We start from the raw sequence: 15,072 nt of genomic DNA on the forward strand, positions 1-15,072 counted from the left end.
AACTTTGCTACCTTGGTTTCCCATCTGCCTGCCGGGTGTCCGGCTATTCATTATGTGCTTCGTATTACTTGTTCAACTATTGTTTACTCGTCCATTTCTTGTTTTTAGGCGGGGCATAAAACAATCTCTGGTATTGGTTGCAAATGACCTCCTCTTATATACATTACCATATAAACCCTGGACATACAAATAACGACTCAATCACACCCTCGCCACTGGCCGGAAATGCAGCATCAAGGGAGCCTTCTTCCATAGCTGCTTGAGTCTGGCGTCGTCAACCCAATCGCCGCCGCCAGATGCCAGCTCCCAGTCAAATGCAAGGACTGTCTTGGCCAGGGCAATGCGCATTTCGACCCACGCGAGCGTGACTCCGATGCACATTCGCGGTCCGATGCTAAAGGGTACTGTATAAGGCTTCATAGGGCCATCGCACCATCTTTCCGGCTCAAAGCTCTCCGGGCGCTCTCCAACAGTGCGTGCATCGTGGTGGATAGCCCAGACATCGGCCGATACGTAGACACCACCCGGGACAAAGGTGCCATCGACGGTTTCACCTCCTGGGGGACTGACGCGAGGGGGCCCTACTGGAGACGGAGGGAATAGTCGCATCGTCTCCTCCAGGACAGCATTGAGATATGGGAGGCGCGCGGTCGCATCACCGGTGGCATCGGACGGGCTGGCAAAGGCAGTCCGCACCTCCGTCTTGAGTCGCTCCAGACAGTGGGCGTGGGACTTCTGCGATAGATACCACAATGCCGCTGTCAAGGCTGTCGCACTGGTCTCTGCGCCGGCCGTCAGCATAACCATGGCCTGGTTGGCGAGCTCTGTGTCCGACATGCCGCCGGCACGAATCGCGTGCTCGAGGAAATCATCGACAGCGACGCGACTTCCAGTGCCATTACTGTGTGCTGGGCCTACTTCAATGCGCTTTCGTGTCTTTGCGAGCGTCATGGCGCCGTGCTGGGCGATGGACTCGACAGCGGCACGGGCGGTCGCTGAGATATAGGGCATCCAGCGCAGCAGCGGGCCAACAAATGCCAGGCGCTTGCGAAGGTTGAAGATGGAACCACTGTAAGTGGCATCCAGCAGGATAGACACCCACGGGTGGCTCTTGTTGTCCCGGGTCGCATAGAAGGACTCGCCAAAGGTGAGCTCCCCGATGATATCAAACGTCAACCACTCGAACCACTTGGACACATCGAGAGGGACGGCCCCGCCGCTACCACGCGCTGTAATCTGGCTCACCCAGAGGTCGACATGGTCATGGATAATGGGCTCCTGGGTGCGGATGGCCGAGGGACGGAACTGCGGTGCGAACATGCGATGCTGGCGGGCGTGCTCCTCCGGGTCGAGCACAAAGGCGATATTCGGGTGGCCATTGTCGTAGAACCGATCGGACTTGGGGAATAGCTTGCGTGTCTTCGAGGGGGCGCCGTAGATGTCGCGAAAGGCCTGGGCCGTTGCAAACGAGAGCTCGTTGGGCGCGATGCGTACAATGTCGCCGTACTGCTGGTGAGCCTCCTGGATCTTGCGGTTCCAGAAACCTCCAGTCCAGGCCGATGCATACCAGAGCTCAGACACAGCTGCCAGCGGTGGACCAGGGTACTTGGAAAGCGGATGGAACCAGTAGAGGCGCACATACGTCGCGAGCCAGTAAGCCAGGACGAGGCATCCCACGCCGGCCGTGAGGGCCACGGGGGACAAGGAAAACAGCATTTCCAGTGCCATGATGACTCTGACCGCGGTGAATGACCCCGGGAGGGGGCTACGGTATATGAGGGACAGGAATACGACCCCAGATGAGTAATTGCACGGTCCTTCGTGGAGGAGACTGACTCGCGGCCACTACGGCCCGTCCCCCCCAGAGATGGAGCGATGGAGCGATTGCGACCCACGAAACTGGACTCCTTCCTGTTGGAGTTTGTCCAGACATGACAAAGTACCGTGCTGGTGGCTGCCAACCGGCTGGCTGGGCTTTTCGGCAGTGGAGTCCCTGGACGAGGGCGTGGGTCGAGTGGTTTCGCGCAACACACCGAGCTTGCACTAGACACCGTTAGGGCTCCTTAGCTCCTTGGTCGATGCACGCCTGCAGCTGTCAGGCTGTCGCTGTTGGGCCGTGCTCCGCCGCTGACCTGTCGTCGTCGTGTTCGGCGCCAAAGTACGGCCTCAGATTCTCAGACCATTCGGGGGAGTTCCTGAGTGGACGAGTCCAGTCTCTGATATCTCTTCGTCGACTGGCCCGGTGAAAGCGGCTAATGCTGGCTGCGGAAACCTGTCACAGTATTGCAGCCCCGAGACAAGGATTATACTTGGCAATCGTATCGAGTCCTCGCTGAGCAGCTGTTGGGCCGTCCGGGGGGGTGGCACTCTGACACCCTCGTCCAAGAACCCCTAATCCTTCAGCCATCCCGGTCCCAGCTAGCTTCAGCTCTGCATAAGCATCCTGGCGCCTCAGCCAGGGGCGTGAAGAGTGAAGCCTCTCGAAACACGGCCGGTCAGCAGCGTCTGGGCCATCTTAACGGCCATAAGCACCGGTCAACTGGGGCCCTGCTGGCCAGTCGGCCCATCCAACGGCGCTGATCAGTATTTGACAGCCACCCGGTGTACAGGGATCACGATTCGATGTATCAATAATCCTGCCCCATGTCCGTCGTTTGAGATGTGTCTGGGACTTTGAGTGATTCAGTGAGGAAATATAAGGTAGTCGAGCCCAGTCCTCGCAAGGACGCCGTAGATACTCCACACTCTTTTGGCATTCCTTTGTATTTCGCCTGTTGTAAGGCAAGAGCCAGCGAGTAACGACAATATGGCTTCCAAGTATGTGGTTGAACCCCCGCCGGGCGAGACGCGGTTTTCAGGAGAGTCCATCCAGGCCAATATGGCAGCGTGCGCCATCACGACAGCCCTGATCGCCCTGGCTGTCGTTGCCCTCCGCCTGTACACTCGCTTCTTCCTCACAGAGGCCAAGTTCCAGCTCGATGATGGTAGGTGCGGCCTCTTCAGGAGCAGGCCGTCTGCTAACTCTTTGCTCGCTTCAGCATTCGTCTGCTGCGCGGCAATATGCTCCATCATTCTGATTCCGGTCTCGTACGAGAGTTTGTCTCCCTGTCCAAGGTCAATATATACACTGACTAACTCGTGCGGTGTTCAGTCATGGCCACCGGTGTCGGACTGCACCTATGGGACGTAACCATGGAGCAGTACTATCCAGGGCTCAACGTCGTCAGTTGCTCTCGTCGTGATATCGTCCAGTTCCTAGCATACTGACTCTTCTAGTGGACCCTCGTCGCCACGCTCGTCTACGCCTGGGCCGTGATCCTCTCGAAACTCTCCATCCTGGCCTTCTATCTTCGTCTCTCCCCCCAGCGCTGGTTCCGTGTGATCACCTTTTCGCTCATGGGTGCGGCTACCTGCTATGTGATGATCTACACCTTCATGTTCATCTTCCGCTGTGATCCCATCGAGAAGGGCTGGTACAATTTAATAGATGGCCGCTGCATGGACACCCAGACCATCATGACGGTGCTCAGTGTGTTGAACATTGTCATGGATGTCATGACGCTGTTACTCCCTATCCCAGTCATCATGAAGCTCAACATGCGACTCGCCCAGCGCATATCCATCATCCTGATCATGTCTTCGGGTGTCTTTGTGTGCGCCATCGCCATCCAGCGTACCGTCCAGATGCTTGGGGCTCTCACGTCCGCTGACTATACGTGGGATATCACCGAGCAGTTCTACTGGTCGTACCTGGAGGTCAACGCCGGCATCCTGTGTGCTTCAGTGCCAGCTCTGAAGCCGTTCGCTAAGCGGCACTTGGCCACAGTGTTTGGAGGCTCTTCGCAGCGATATGGGGCCAGGAATGCGCCGTCCAGCGGGCCTGAAGGCACAGAGCAGGATACAGATGCCATCATGATGCGGTTGACTCCAAAGCGCTCCAGCTATACGCGGTTTTAGTACATCTTCTTTTCACTTTTTTCGGATGTCTGTAATATAATAGATCAGAGATTTCACGGTTACAAAATACACTGGTTGACAGTATAACTGGTGTTCAATTGCCTAAGTTTGCTAGACTTTTTATTTGAGACTTGCAGTAGACAGACATTGCTTCCTTTGTAATCCGTATACTGATAACGTATACGTAGTCTGGTTGTTTACTCTCCCATCCCTTAATCCAAAAGGGCTGTTCGTATTTTCAGCGATTGAAGGAGATTGATCATAATACAAACTCCACAGCAACAAGTGGTTATATCATCCACTTGTTCGTAATTGTTTTAACAGGCCCTCCTCCTCACTCTTTCAACCCCATCGACAGACCCCGAGTCGTCGATGGAGGGTGAATTTGCCGATGCCTCGCTCTCTGGCGAGTCCTCAGTAAGGCGTTCAATCGGGTCATCCCACCGCGCCACCATAACATCTAGCGTGTGCGCATGGGGTTTGAATCTGCAAGGCTTAGTACCCCTGCAGTCATCCTTTTGGCAGATATGGCCAAGATAGCATTTTAGAGATCGACAGCGAGCACCTTGCGGGCAAGCATTTTGCCGCAGGATATACTTCATCACGCTCAGCGAGTCGGAATCAAGCGGGCTGTGTCCATATTCGCAATTCTCGGTGTCGCAACCCCCCGCGAGGTGATAGTAGTTGCACGGCCTGGATGGTTTGGAAAGTCGTGCATACGTATCCCGGCTATCCTGCGACGGTATGGGCACGTATGTATCAATACGCTCTCCGTCCTTATTCACTGCAATAAACGACAGCGACCTTGTATCCATATAGGGAAGTGTTTTGCTGTAAAATTCCAGGTCTCGGGTGGGGAACCTGGGCTCCTTGGTGTAATAAGATGGTATTCCGGGCGAGGCCTTGTCCACTACCGGTTTCGATAACTGTTGGCCTGGCCCTGTGTGTACTTTGGTACACTGGTTGCCGTATTTACAGATGCCCTGTTACGGTACTACACGTTAGAGACACCTCTGTGATAGAGGAGGGCAACATACCTTTTGATAATGGGTGCAGATCTTGGCACCCGGCAGAACAGTAGGAGATGGGATATGGTTTCCGCCAACCTGTGTTGACATGAACACGGAGGGAAGCTCCCGGACAGCGAATTCAAGGCTGCTGAAATCAGGGTGGTATGACGCAGCCTTGATCAATGTGATACGGTCAGTCTTGCCGCGGTAAGGAGTCAGCAAGGACAGATAGCCAGTATCGTGGCATCCAGCAAAGAATATATGCTTGCACTGGTTGTTATCCGCAAACAAACGGAACATTTCTGCCACGGTCAGTGAGATAGCGCAGTGGACATGGTGAATGCACAAGAATACCTCGGATTTTATAATCGGCCCCTTCCTTCTTGTCCCCGGCATCCACATAGTCAAACAGGTCCTGAGCAGCAGTGAAGCCCGCTGCAAAGATTGAAAAGGACCGTGCTTCTTTTCCGATAAGACCAAGACGGCCCAACGACTTTGACAGCCCGAAGATGTTGGAGTATATGCGCACCATGATCCGACATTCATCCGCCTGGGTTCCGAGTCGCTCGTGGACAAGGTCTTTGATTGATTCGTTTAGTAGCTGCGCCGCTTTCGTTCCGCCTTGATGGCCGGATTTGATGAGGTAGTCCTTGAACTGCTTGAGGTGAGACAGAGCACAAAGTGTGCCGGGGTTGGTCCTACCAGATAGCCATCGCCGTCGACCAGGACAAGTACAAATGGATTCCGCTCCTACGGCACAGTTATGTCAGAAAGTGTTATTGTGAATGATTGGAAGATTTACCTGAGTTTTCGCCAATCTCTTGTATCTCTCTCGGCCCTCTTTCTCCTCCTCGTAGTCGCTTTTCAGGCGGTTGTAGCTGTCGAGGAGGAACTGGAACTGGCCGAGGAGCCTCTGCAGATCATCGTGGTGTTTCTGGCTCTCCTCTGAGACGGACTTGAGGTTCCCACCGAGGGCTTTCAAGTCGGCGTCCCCAAGCATAATGCTTAACGTGACGAGAACTAGAAAGAGAGAGCAGCGACGGAGTGGCCGGGAGCCATCCACGACTTAACAAGTCGCATCTACCAGTGCAGCATGTCTTTCAGGCAGATGAAGGAGGCCGTGATGGAAAACAGCAGAAATTAAGACAATTGTGAAGACAAATGAAGGAAAATGAAAAGAAATACAGGCAAAAGTGAAGACAAAATAGAAAAATAGAAAAATGCGGGGTGACAGATTACTTGATATGGAAGGCGGTGACAACCAAGCACTGTACTGTACACGTTATTTTTTTGGTTTTTGTTATTGTATTATTTTTATATATATCTAATTACTATAGAGCTGGGGTGTCAGAAATGGATATCAGCGGCAGATGGCCTGTACTGAGGGCCTGCACTGCTGTAGTGTAACTAACATATATATATATTTGCAGATCAGTAGTAGCTACAACAATACACTATTTATATTACAACAGTTGTTGAATTGGCTTATCTAGACTTCAATGGCCTTCATGAACGAGGGGCTCTCGTAGTCCTGGACCACCTTGGATATCGGGACCGTGTAAGCATCCGAGTCGTTCTGGCTCTGGAGATGGCGGACGTAGGCCTGGGCGACTCTGATCCACGAAGCTTTCTCTCTCTCGCTTGCTCCCAGTCCCTGCCAAACCCAGAGGTGACTTCCCACGTCATACAAGAAGACGTCGTTGCCATCAAAGTCTGCCTTGCGGATTCGTCCTCCGTCCTTGACCAGATCAAAGGAAAGCTGCCCCGAGGCATCGCTCAGCCGGAACAATTTACGAGAGGAAGCATCTGCACTTGCCGTCGCCCTCTTGGACTGCGAGATGGGACGAGGAGCCTTGAAAGTGGTCTGCTGGACGTCCTTTCCTCCCAGCATGTCGACAATGATCTTGGACCGGGATTCATGGCGAGACAGGACCTCGACGTCGATATGCTTAGCGAGTGTCATGTCGTGCACCACCTGCGCCGACTTGGCCTTTTCCATCGGGCTGCAGTTCTTGCCCTGCCAGACCCAGATCTTCTCGCCCTTGTCCAGGATAAAGACGTCGTCGTCGTCGAGGCTTTCCCAGGTGGGCTTGACTTCGTAGACGATGATGGAGTCAATGCGGCCTCCACCAGGGAGTTTGAACACGCGAAGCAAGGTGGTGACCTCCTTGGGCGCCTCTTCTTCGACGTGGGTGAATCCAGAGTCGACGCCGCCCGAGCGGATGGTGATACGGCGGAAAAGCGAGGCAAACTCCTCGGACGGATACTCCTGCACTTCGCGGTGCTGAGTTGCGGCTCCATGCAGGAACTCATCGAGCTCGACGGTCTTGTAGGCGGCAGTGCCGGCCTCGTCCTGGGTGGTGTTGTTTCCCAGCCAAAAGAAGATGTCGTGGCCCAGCTTGTCGCCCAGCTTGTACGAGTGCAGGACGATGTAGCTGTCACCATCGAAGAATTGGCCGTATTGCTCCTTTGGCCAGGGGATGACCTCGAAGTTCTCGATGCGCCAGATCAAGAGGCCTGGTTCCTGGCCGACTTTGCCATTGTGCCAGGCGGGCTCACTGAGGGCGGAGGCGTGCTTGACGCGGTGGTCGAGATCGGAGCCGACCAGCTCGACGTTGCTGTCTTTGATGTCGTATTTCTTCGGGTGGACGAGGCCTTCGTGGGGAGCCATTTTATTGATATCTTATGGATAGTCTGTAGTTGTGAGTTGTGTTAAGGAGTTGGCGAGGAGTTGGTGGCGGTGGTGGGTCAGATCGAGATCGAGCGGGGCCAGGAACATCCTGAATAAGCATTTATATATTATATTTATACAGTATACATTTTATAGCTCAGACAAAGCAGAAATGCAGACAAATAGTGCCATACAGACAAAGAATGTCAAGAGCATACAGAGAAACAGTCCAGAATAATGAATATTACGCAGTCACGTGGCCTTCGCCAATCACCACGGAACATGTGACTCGGGCCACTTATGCAAGCATTTATGCAAACAGTTATGCAAATATTTATGCACGTACGTTATTGCCTGGCCGATTGAAATTACTCTACAGTACTCAGTGCTCTGTAGATACGGAGATATGGAGATACTCGAGTCAAGACCGAGTATCCTGAACACTCCGTATTGTATACGCCTGAGATGCGCAGTGATATCATGATTACTGGTTGCGTGTCGCTGTCGATCACAGGGATGCAATAGTGGAGACGCAGACCCTTACAGAACACACTGAATACTGTCTGTACTCCGTATAGTCTACGGTGTATACGGTGTATACGGCGTAGTCACGGTAGAGACGGAGAATGTAGACTCGATACTCAGAGCCTCAGATACAGTCTGTCGGAACAGTCCGTCCTGCCAAGCGACCAGGGCTGAACTCTGGATAATCTCGTATCATCGTCTATCCTGATCCTTCTGAATGGCCCCCAATCTCGCTGTTCTCCAGCCAGTCATGCTTGCTCTCTGCAGTCCACTCGTGCCCCGATGCCCACCCCCCTGCCCCCCTGGAGGGTCTTCCGGGCTCCCCATTCCACATGCTCGACGACTGCGACTCTCCACGTCAAGGCTCGAAGCGAACCTGAGACTAACGATGCTCTAGCGCTCATGCCAGGGTCTGCGGAATGCCCACGAGGCTGCCGCTGCATTCTCATCCTCAGTCCTGAATTCTTTGGCTTCATGCCTCGCTGCTCTCCTCCATGCGGTACCAGTGGCTCGGACTCCGCCGTGGCCTCCTGAGCCCCAAGCTGCTGCTGCTGGATCTCAGCGCCTACACTCGTCGCCTGCTGCCCGCCTTCCTGCTGCTGTATCTGGCCCTGCTGTTCGTTGCCCGCCAGCACTCGCTCCGTGATCCGACCTCCAGCTTCTTCCAGGAGTCCACCGGCTACTCGCCCACCTATTCCACCGTCCGCACCGCCCAGGCAAACCAGTACATCCAGGATGCTGAACAGGGCAGAGGCGAGTCCTGGCGATGGAGATCGTCTGACAGCCCGTCCTTCTGCGTCGGCGTTGCGACCGTCGCGCGCAACAACACCCGCTACTTCAAGACCATGGTAGGCTCGCTGCTTGATGGCCTGAGCCAGTCTGAGCGCGCGGACATGCACCTGCTGCTCTTCGTCGCCCATACCGACCCCTCGCAGCACCCTGCATACTCGGAGCCGTGGCTCAATCGAGTGCCCGACCAGGTGCTGTTGTACGACAATGCGACCGTTGATATCGACCACATCCGCAGTCTGGAGTCCAGCGAGGCCCGCTTTGACGGGCGCGAAAAGGCGCTGTTTGATTATACCTATCTGCTGAAGGCCTGCGAAGCCGTCGGTGCCCAGTACGTGGTGATGCTGGAAGACGATGTCCTGGCAATGGATGGCTGGTACCACCGCACGCGGCAGGCTTTGCACTCTATAAAAGATCAGATGAGTGTAAAGGGGGCTGAGGCTTGTGAGTCTAAACCCCCTGCATGTACTATACTATTTCTTGGCTGACTTTATTAGGGCTGTATTTCCGTCTCTTCTACACCGAAGAGTTCCTTGGCTGGAACTCCGAAGAGTGGCCAACATACCTGTTCTTCTCGCTCGTCACCGTGGGCTGCGTTGCCTTTCTTCTACTGGGCGCGCGCAGCTACCAGCCCAAGATGTATCCCTTTGTTCCAAACGACCTGGTCCTGGTAATCTGCGGAGTGTTCACGCCTCTCCTGATCGGCCTCTACTTTGCGTCAGGTCGAGTCACGATGCGCCCCATCCCTGCTGGAGTGCACGAGATGCCCAAGTTTGGCTGCTGCTCTCAGGCCTTCGTCTTCCCTCAGTCCCGTGTCCCCGACCTAATCAGCATGTATGAGGAAAAGAGAATAGGATACGTGGACATGCTGACGGAAGATTTTGCGAACGACCGCGACGAGATCCGATGGGCCATCACCCCCAGTGTCATGCAGCATGTCGGCCGCAGGAGCTCCAAGGATGCCCTGAACGAGCCCGAGGCGAAGAAACTCCTGGCGAGTCTCTGGAATTTTGCATTTGAAACGAATGATGCCGCTGCCCTGCGCCGGGAGCATGAGGCGTATCTGAGTGGTGCCACTGCTCACCCTGGTGGTTCATAGCCGAAGTGTATATAGTATATCTGGGTTTAGCCATGTATAATATGATAATCTGGACATGTTAGGGTCTACAGCGTATCGACTCCGGCAGAGGAGCACCAGACGTTCAACAGTCCATTAATTTGTATAGACCAGGTTGCCTAATCGGGACACACCGGGTGTGCTGATTGGCTGCTGCGCCGGCCGGAATTGACCGAGACCGCGTGATTAGGTAATCACTCGGCTTCTCTCCCGTCTCCGAGTGTATCTCCGAGGTTATCTCCGAGCATGACGCATTATACAAATATAAGTATAAGCTGATAGTCGCAATCCTCTGGATAGCTCTACAAAGCTTACCATGGCGTCTACACTGCTGCAGCAAGGGACTGTGCTGGCCCATCAAGATGGCCATGTTATTGTACTAAAAGAACACGATGTACTCATTCAGGGAAACAGAATCACCCAAATCGGCCAGAATCTCAGCTGCCCTGGCACTGAGGGAACTGTGATACCCTGCACAGACAAGATAATCTGTCCTGGCTTCATCGACACTCATCATCACTTGTGGCAGACCCAGGTACCACTCTATGACTGACCACGGCGGCGACTCACTGACCAATACAGCTTAAAGGCAGGCTTGGTGACTTGGGCTTTATGGACTACATGGTTGCAGGTACATTGTCTCAATTTAATGATACATAAGCTTGCTTACGTATGGTCAGGAAATATCCAATCATTCAACTATACTCCAGACGATATCTTCTGGGGACAGCTCGGGGGCTGCTTGGAGAGTATCAACAGCGGCGTCACCACCGTCGTTGACCATGCCCACATGAGTTACTCTCCCGAACACGGTGCGCTTCCTGTATCAATTCAAGAGCGATGTCTAATGATGCTTAGTATCCGAAGGGATCCGAGCCTCGGCTTCGTCCGGGCTACGTTCAATATTCTGCTACACCCCAATCTGGCGTATCAAAACATGGACCTCTACGGTCGACTACGACGATGATCTCCTTCCCCAATGGTGGTATACCACTCTGGAGACCCTTGCAGGCTCTGCCCCATTTGGTTCAGGGCGAGTCCAAATGGGACTGGCTTTTGATAGCTTCAAGCTGCCAAAGGAAACTATCAAGAGCCTTTGGGACAAATGCCGCTCTCTCGGTCTTAAGCTCTTTACGACTCATTTTGTGGCGAATTATATGACAAGTAAGTGATGCCAACTATTCCAACCCGCTACTGAATCAACTTACTCATAGACAGACTCGGTAAACCTACTTTCCGAATACGGCCTTCTAGACAAGGACGTTCTTTTCTCGCATGTCAACGGAATCGCGAAACCCGATGCCCAAACTCTTGTCCAGCACGGAGCGTACTTCTCAACGACCCCCGAGACTGAGCTTCAAATGGGCCTTGGCGATATTGTGGCTTTTCGCCCAGACGTCAAGTCAAATGCATCGATAGGAATCGACTGCCATGCAAACAACTCTGGTGACATCCTGACGCAGCTTCGCCTCAGCATGCAGCATGCTCGTGGGGTTGAGAACCGAGAAGCCATGGAAGCAGGAAAGTACCCGTCTGTGGGAATAAAACTAGAAGAAGTGTTCAATCTGGGCACAATACAGGGCGCCAAAGCCGTCAATATGGAAGACCGAATCGGGAGCATCGAGGTGGGCAAGCTGGCTGATCTGGTCATCTTCGACGCCACCTCTCCTAATATGGCCTGTGCTGCCGAAGAGAACCCGGTTGCTGCTGTCTTGCTCCATGCAAATGCTGGAGATATTGAAACAGTCATAATAGATGGGATTGTCCGGAAGCAGGACGGTGGCTTGCTAGATGTACAGGTCCTGGATAGTCTAAATGGGCAGATAACGGAGTCCCTTTCTTGGACTGCGGTAACGAAGAATCTTCTTACAAGTCGCCAGAAGATACTAGGGAGAGGAGGGAAGCAAGATTTCCAAGCGGGGATGCAGTTCTTGTACAAGACATTTGGATAAAATGGTGGCTCTGGTTATTCAACATATCCAGATCTGGTTCTATTCTACGAACTTGTGTTATTATACTCTGCAGGGTTGCTTCATAATGTGAACTGATCTTATATCGCCCCAGAGAAAGTGGGTAACCGTGTTTAATCATCAGCTGAACTTCCGCGGCGTCAATTTGACCGTGAGAGGCGCCTTGATCCAGTTGGTGAAGACTCGCATGTTCTCATGGTCGTTTCTAGGATCCCATTGAGTCCACGTCTCATCCCCAGTCATGGCAATATCATTATGCCACAACAGCTTTGCCGTGATAAGCCGCTGCTCCATGTACGACAAGCTAGCAATAGTCAGTAGTATCCTATATGGGTGGTGTCATACTTACTTGCGGCCGATGCAGCCCCTAGGTCCCAGTGAGAACGGATTGCTCGCCCTCAGCTTGTCGGTTGTATTCTCCTTGTCCAGCCATCGTTCCGGTCTGAAGGTGTAAGGGTCGTGAAAGTTGTCCTCTGCGTGAGTCGCCGCCCACATACACGTTGACACTGTTGTTCCTGCTGGAAGCATATGGCCGTCGACTGAATCACCCCCATACGGCACAGCCCTGGTAAACCCTATGGGCGCACTGGGGAATAGCCTAAGGCCTTCCTCAAGAACAGCCGTCAACCATGGAAGCTTGGTCAACTCCTCGTATGTGATGTCCTCGTCACGCTGGAACGCACCCCGTATCTCATCCGTAAGCTTGTCGAGAACTCGCCGATTCGAAGGCTGCAGGAGCTGGTTGAAAAGTCCTGTCATAAAGCTCCCTGTAGTCTCCGATCCAGCAATTATGAATAGCGCCCCGTTCACGATAATCTCTTCCTGATTCAGGTTCTCTTTATCTTGCTGCGTCATCAAATAGTGTAGGAAGTCCCGGTGCTGGTTGTTACCACCCTGTCCCATTCGTTTCAGAATCTTCTCTCGCGAATAGCTCAGATGCTTAATCCTCTGTTCGCGGAGTTCTTTCGGCGCAAATAGCTTCAGCATCAATGCTTGCAAGACACCGCCGGTCGTCGCCAGTCGCCTTGTCGCCTGCTCGATCGCACCAGCCTTGATCGACTCGGAAATCAAAGGCACCCAGAATCGAAGGTCACTGCTGGTCAGACATCCAAACGGCTCACCGAGGGAGAGATGTCCAATAATGTCAAATGTCGTGTATGAGAACCAGTCGGCGATATTACAAGTCTTGCCGGAGCGGGCGAATTCGTTCATCTTGTCACGGAAGGTGTCGATATACACCTTGATCAAAGACTCCTGCTCCAGCAGAGCCTTGGTGCTAAAGGCGTGGGATAGAGAGCGGCGCTGGCGGGCGTGGTCAACGTCGTCCGCCATCGTGATCGTCACCGCGCCCGGAACAGCCTGGATAGATCCGACATGGATTGGATCTTTATGGAAATTGCGGTGACCTGGACGGCTGCCGTAGATATCCTTCCACGAGTCGGCGGAATTGAACGAGAGCTCGGTTGGTGTAAGGCGGACCACGGGGCCATAGACATCGTGCAGTTGCTTGACGTAGAATGGCAGGCGACCACGGACGAGATGGTAGCTGAGAGGGATGGGCGAGATGCGATTGAGGAACGGTCCAGGATATTGGGCCAGTGGGTGAAAGAAAAGTCGGTAGACGATGTTTGCGACGAGATAGACCAGAATCTGGCACTGTCAGTAGGGCTAAGCAGTATTGGACGTATATCGTACCCCTGCAGCGGCAACATAAGCAAGGGCAGTAAACCCTGCTGTTTCTCCAAGATACCTGTCTAAAACAGCCATGTCTACCAGTTAGCAAATTGGTATTTGATTTAATCGGGAGATTGGGCGATTCAAATATGCAGCCGGGAAAGCTTCTCCGCGTGCAGACAGTCCGGAAAAGCTGTTCCAGCCCCGCAGTCTACAGCTGGTAAATAATGGATCAATCCTGAATTTATATGGGTCTGCTCTTCTATACTTAATATAAACCTTCCTGATATCCTGGAAGAATCATTCTACTCCCTCAATGCTGGAATCTGCTGCGTCATGCAGTGGATGCCACCGCCGTTGACAGCAATCTCATTCAGATAGACCTGGACAATTTGCCGCTCAGGAAAGACGCTCTGCAGAATCCTTTTCGCGTTGGAGTCGGCTTTGGGACTTCCAAATCGTGGAGCAATGACTGCGTCGTTTACAAGCAGGTAGTTGATGTAGCTCACCACCATGTCTGGCTCCGACCCTTTTATATCGTTGGCATCCGCATCAGGCAATTCCACAATCTCCAGTGCTCGTCCCTTGGCATCAGTAGTCTGGGATAGAATATTTCTGGTCTCGTTGTAAACCTTTGTCCACACTGCATCGTACCGACTCGGACGACTCAGGATAACTCTGCCAGGGCTAGTGAAGCGGGCAAGGGCATCGATGTGAGCATCAGTTACGTCTTTGTCTTTGACGCCGGGGACCCAAATAACTTTCGTGACGCCCAATATCCGGTGCAGCTCCCGCTCGATGCTCTCTCGAGTCACGTCCTTGTTGCGGTTTGGGTTCAATATTGAGCTCTCTGTTGCTAGCATGGTTCCCTCACCGTCGACATCCAGAGCTCCGCCCTCCAGAACAATTGACGACTGTAGACGCGGGATATACCAATCATTAAGAAGGTCGCGAGCTAAATGAGCATTGCTGGACGACGGATATCGCCCTCCCCAGCCGTTGAAGTTGAAGTCTGCCCCGTAGAGAGCGGGATAGGACTCATTGCTAAGCACGAATGTCGGTGCAATGTCTCGCATCCAGGGCTCAAGATCATCTGCCGTGGTCGGTTTGATGTCGACGCCGTACTGACCACAGCTTGCAAACTCACGTTCAGCGTCGGAAAATTGGTCAGAACTGACCATCAGAGTCACCGGCTCAAAGGCAGAGATGACCTTTGCTATGCTGACCAGCTCAGCCTTCATGCGCTTGAGGCTTCCGGGTTCCTGATAGCTTGGGTTGCTGTTCCCCGGCCAGGCCATGAGAGTTTGTTCGTGGGGATGTCCCTCGTCGGGCATGTAAAAGCGACTGTGTGTAGCCATA

General features: G+C 53.3%; 8 protein-coding genes across 8 annotated transcripts; 3 read left to right on the plus strand and 5 right to left on the minus strand.

Annotated features, from left to right (window-relative positions):
- Positions 1-201: 201 nt before the first annotated feature.
- On the minus strand, positions 202-1,728 carry ASPVEDRAFT_57327 (cytochrome P450; the record flags this gene model as incomplete). Its single annotated transcript, XM_040815324.1, has 1 exon — positions 202-1,728. The coding sequence occupies one exon, from the start codon at positions 1,726-1,728 to the stop codon at positions 202-204; it is 1,527 nt and encodes a 508-aa protein (XP_040673904.1).
- Positions 1,729-2,806: 1,078 nt separating this feature from the next.
- Positions 2,807-3,957, plus strand: ASPVEDRAFT_155861 (uncharacterized protein; the record flags this gene model as incomplete). Its single annotated transcript, XM_040808483.1, has 4 exons — positions 2,807-2,984; positions 3,039-3,095; positions 3,152-3,222; positions 3,277-3,957. The coding sequence occupies 4 exons, from the start codon at positions 2,807-2,809 to the stop codon at positions 3,955-3,957; spliced, it is 987 nt and encodes a 328-aa protein (XP_040673905.1).
- On the minus strand, positions 3,856-6,149 carry ASPVEDRAFT_47348 (uncharacterized protein). Its single transcript, XM_040813760.1, has 5 exons — positions 5,770-6,149; positions 5,670-5,717; positions 5,322-5,622; positions 4,995-5,269; positions 3,856-4,940 (listed from the first exon to the last, which is right to left on the minus strand). Exons 1-5 carry the CDS (start codon positions 5,965-5,967, stop codon positions 4,275-4,277), a joined length of 1,488 nt encoding a protein of 495 aa, XP_040673906.1. The 5' UTR covers positions 5,968-6,149; the 3' UTR covers positions 3,856-4,274.
- A 96-nt stretch (positions 6,150-6,245) lies between these two features.
- ASPVEDRAFT_47349 (gelsolin family protein) lies at positions 6,246-7,827 on the minus strand. The gene has a single exon (XM_040813761.1). It carries the CDS (start codon positions 7,636-7,638, stop codon positions 6,457-6,459), a length of 1,182 nt encoding a protein of 393 aa, XP_040673907.1. The 5' UTR covers positions 7,639-7,827; the 3' UTR covers positions 6,246-6,456.
- Positions 7,828-8,342: 515 nt separating this feature from the next.
- On the plus strand, positions 8,343-10,106 carry ASPVEDRAFT_76887 (uncharacterized protein). The gene is made up of 2 exons (XM_040816369.1): positions 8,343-9,396; positions 9,450-10,106. The coding sequence occupies exons 1-2, from the start codon at positions 8,658-8,660 to the stop codon at positions 10,049-10,051; spliced, it is 1,341 nt and encodes a 446-aa protein (XP_040673908.1). The 5' UTR covers positions 8,343-8,657; the 3' UTR covers positions 10,052-10,106.
- A 273-nt stretch (positions 10,107-10,379) lies between these two features.
- On the plus strand, positions 10,380-12,343 carry ASPVEDRAFT_47351 (uncharacterized protein). Its single transcript, XM_040813762.1, has 5 exons — positions 10,380-10,604; positions 10,652-10,700; positions 10,750-10,881; positions 10,928-11,233; positions 11,288-12,343. The coding sequence occupies exons 1-5, from the start codon at positions 10,386-10,388 to the stop codon at positions 12,019-12,021; spliced, it is 1,440 nt and encodes a 479-aa protein (XP_040673909.1). The 5' UTR covers positions 10,380-10,385; the 3' UTR covers positions 12,022-12,343.
- On the minus strand, positions 12,160-13,806 carry ASPVEDRAFT_89379 (cytochrome P450; the record flags this gene model as incomplete). Its single annotated transcript, XM_040818601.1, has 3 exons — positions 12,160-12,343; positions 12,389-13,689; positions 13,735-13,806. The coding sequence occupies 3 exons, from the start codon at positions 13,804-13,806 to the stop codon at positions 12,160-12,162; spliced, it is 1,557 nt and encodes a 518-aa protein (XP_040673910.1).
- A 212-nt stretch (positions 13,807-14,018) lies between these two features.
- ASPVEDRAFT_155867 (agmatine deiminase family protein) lies at positions 14,019-15,071 on the minus strand (the record flags this gene model as incomplete). The annotated part of the gene is made up of 1 exon (XM_040808484.1): positions 14,019-15,071. The coding sequence occupies one exon, from the start codon at positions 15,069-15,071 to the stop codon at positions 14,019-14,021; it is 1,053 nt and encodes a 350-aa protein (XP_040673911.1).
- Position 15,072: the final 1 nt, after the last annotated feature.

This window comes from Aspergillus versicolor, assembly GCF_001890125.1.
Source record: "Aspergillus versicolor CBS 583.65 unplaced genomic scaffold ASPVEscaffold_15, whole genome shotgun sequence".
NCBI lineage: Eukaryota > Fungi > Ascomycota > Eurotiomycetes > Eurotiales > Aspergillaceae > Aspergillus > Aspergillus versicolor.

Excerpts from the sequence above, each read along its gene's own strand:
- ASPVEDRAFT_47351 (XM_040813762.1), top strand. The coding sequence starts at position 10,386 with ATGGCGTCTACACTGCTGCAGCAAGGGACTGTGCTGGCCCATCAAGAT. Across the intron at positions 10,882-10,927 it reads GAGTTACTCTCCCGAACACG|TATCCGAAGGGATCCGAGCC; the intron begins GTGCGCTTCCTG and ends AATGATGCTTAG. Across the intron at positions 11,234-11,287 it reads TGTGGCGAATTATATGACAA|ACTCGGTAAACCTACTTTCC; the intron begins GTAAGTGATGCC and ends ACTCATAGACAG.
- ASPVEDRAFT_76887 (XM_040816369.1), top strand. The coding sequence starts at position 8,658 with ATGCGGTACCAGTGGCTCGGACTCCGCCGTGGCCTCCTGAGCCCCAAG. Across the intron at positions 9,397-9,449 it reads TGTAAAGGGGGCTGAGGCTT|GGCTGTATTTCCGTCTCTTC; the intron begins GTGAGTCTAAAC and ends TGACTTTATTAG.
- ASPVEDRAFT_47349 (XM_040813761.1), bottom strand. The coding sequence starts at position 7,638 with ATGGCTCCCCACGAAGGCCTCGTCCACCCGAAGAAATACGACATCAAA.
- ASPVEDRAFT_47348 (XM_040813760.1), bottom strand. The coding sequence starts at position 5,967 with ATGCTTGGGGACGCCGACTTGAAAGCCCTCGGTGGGAACCTCAAGTCC. Across the intron at positions 5,623-5,669 it reads TCGACGGCGATGGCTATCTG|TTCAAGGACTACCTCATCAA; the intron begins GTAGGACCAACC and ends CACCTCAAGCAG. Across the intron at positions 4,941-4,994 it reads TCTGCACCCATTATCAAAAG|GGCATCTGTAAATACGGCAA; the intron begins GTATGTTGCCCT and ends GTACCGTAACAG.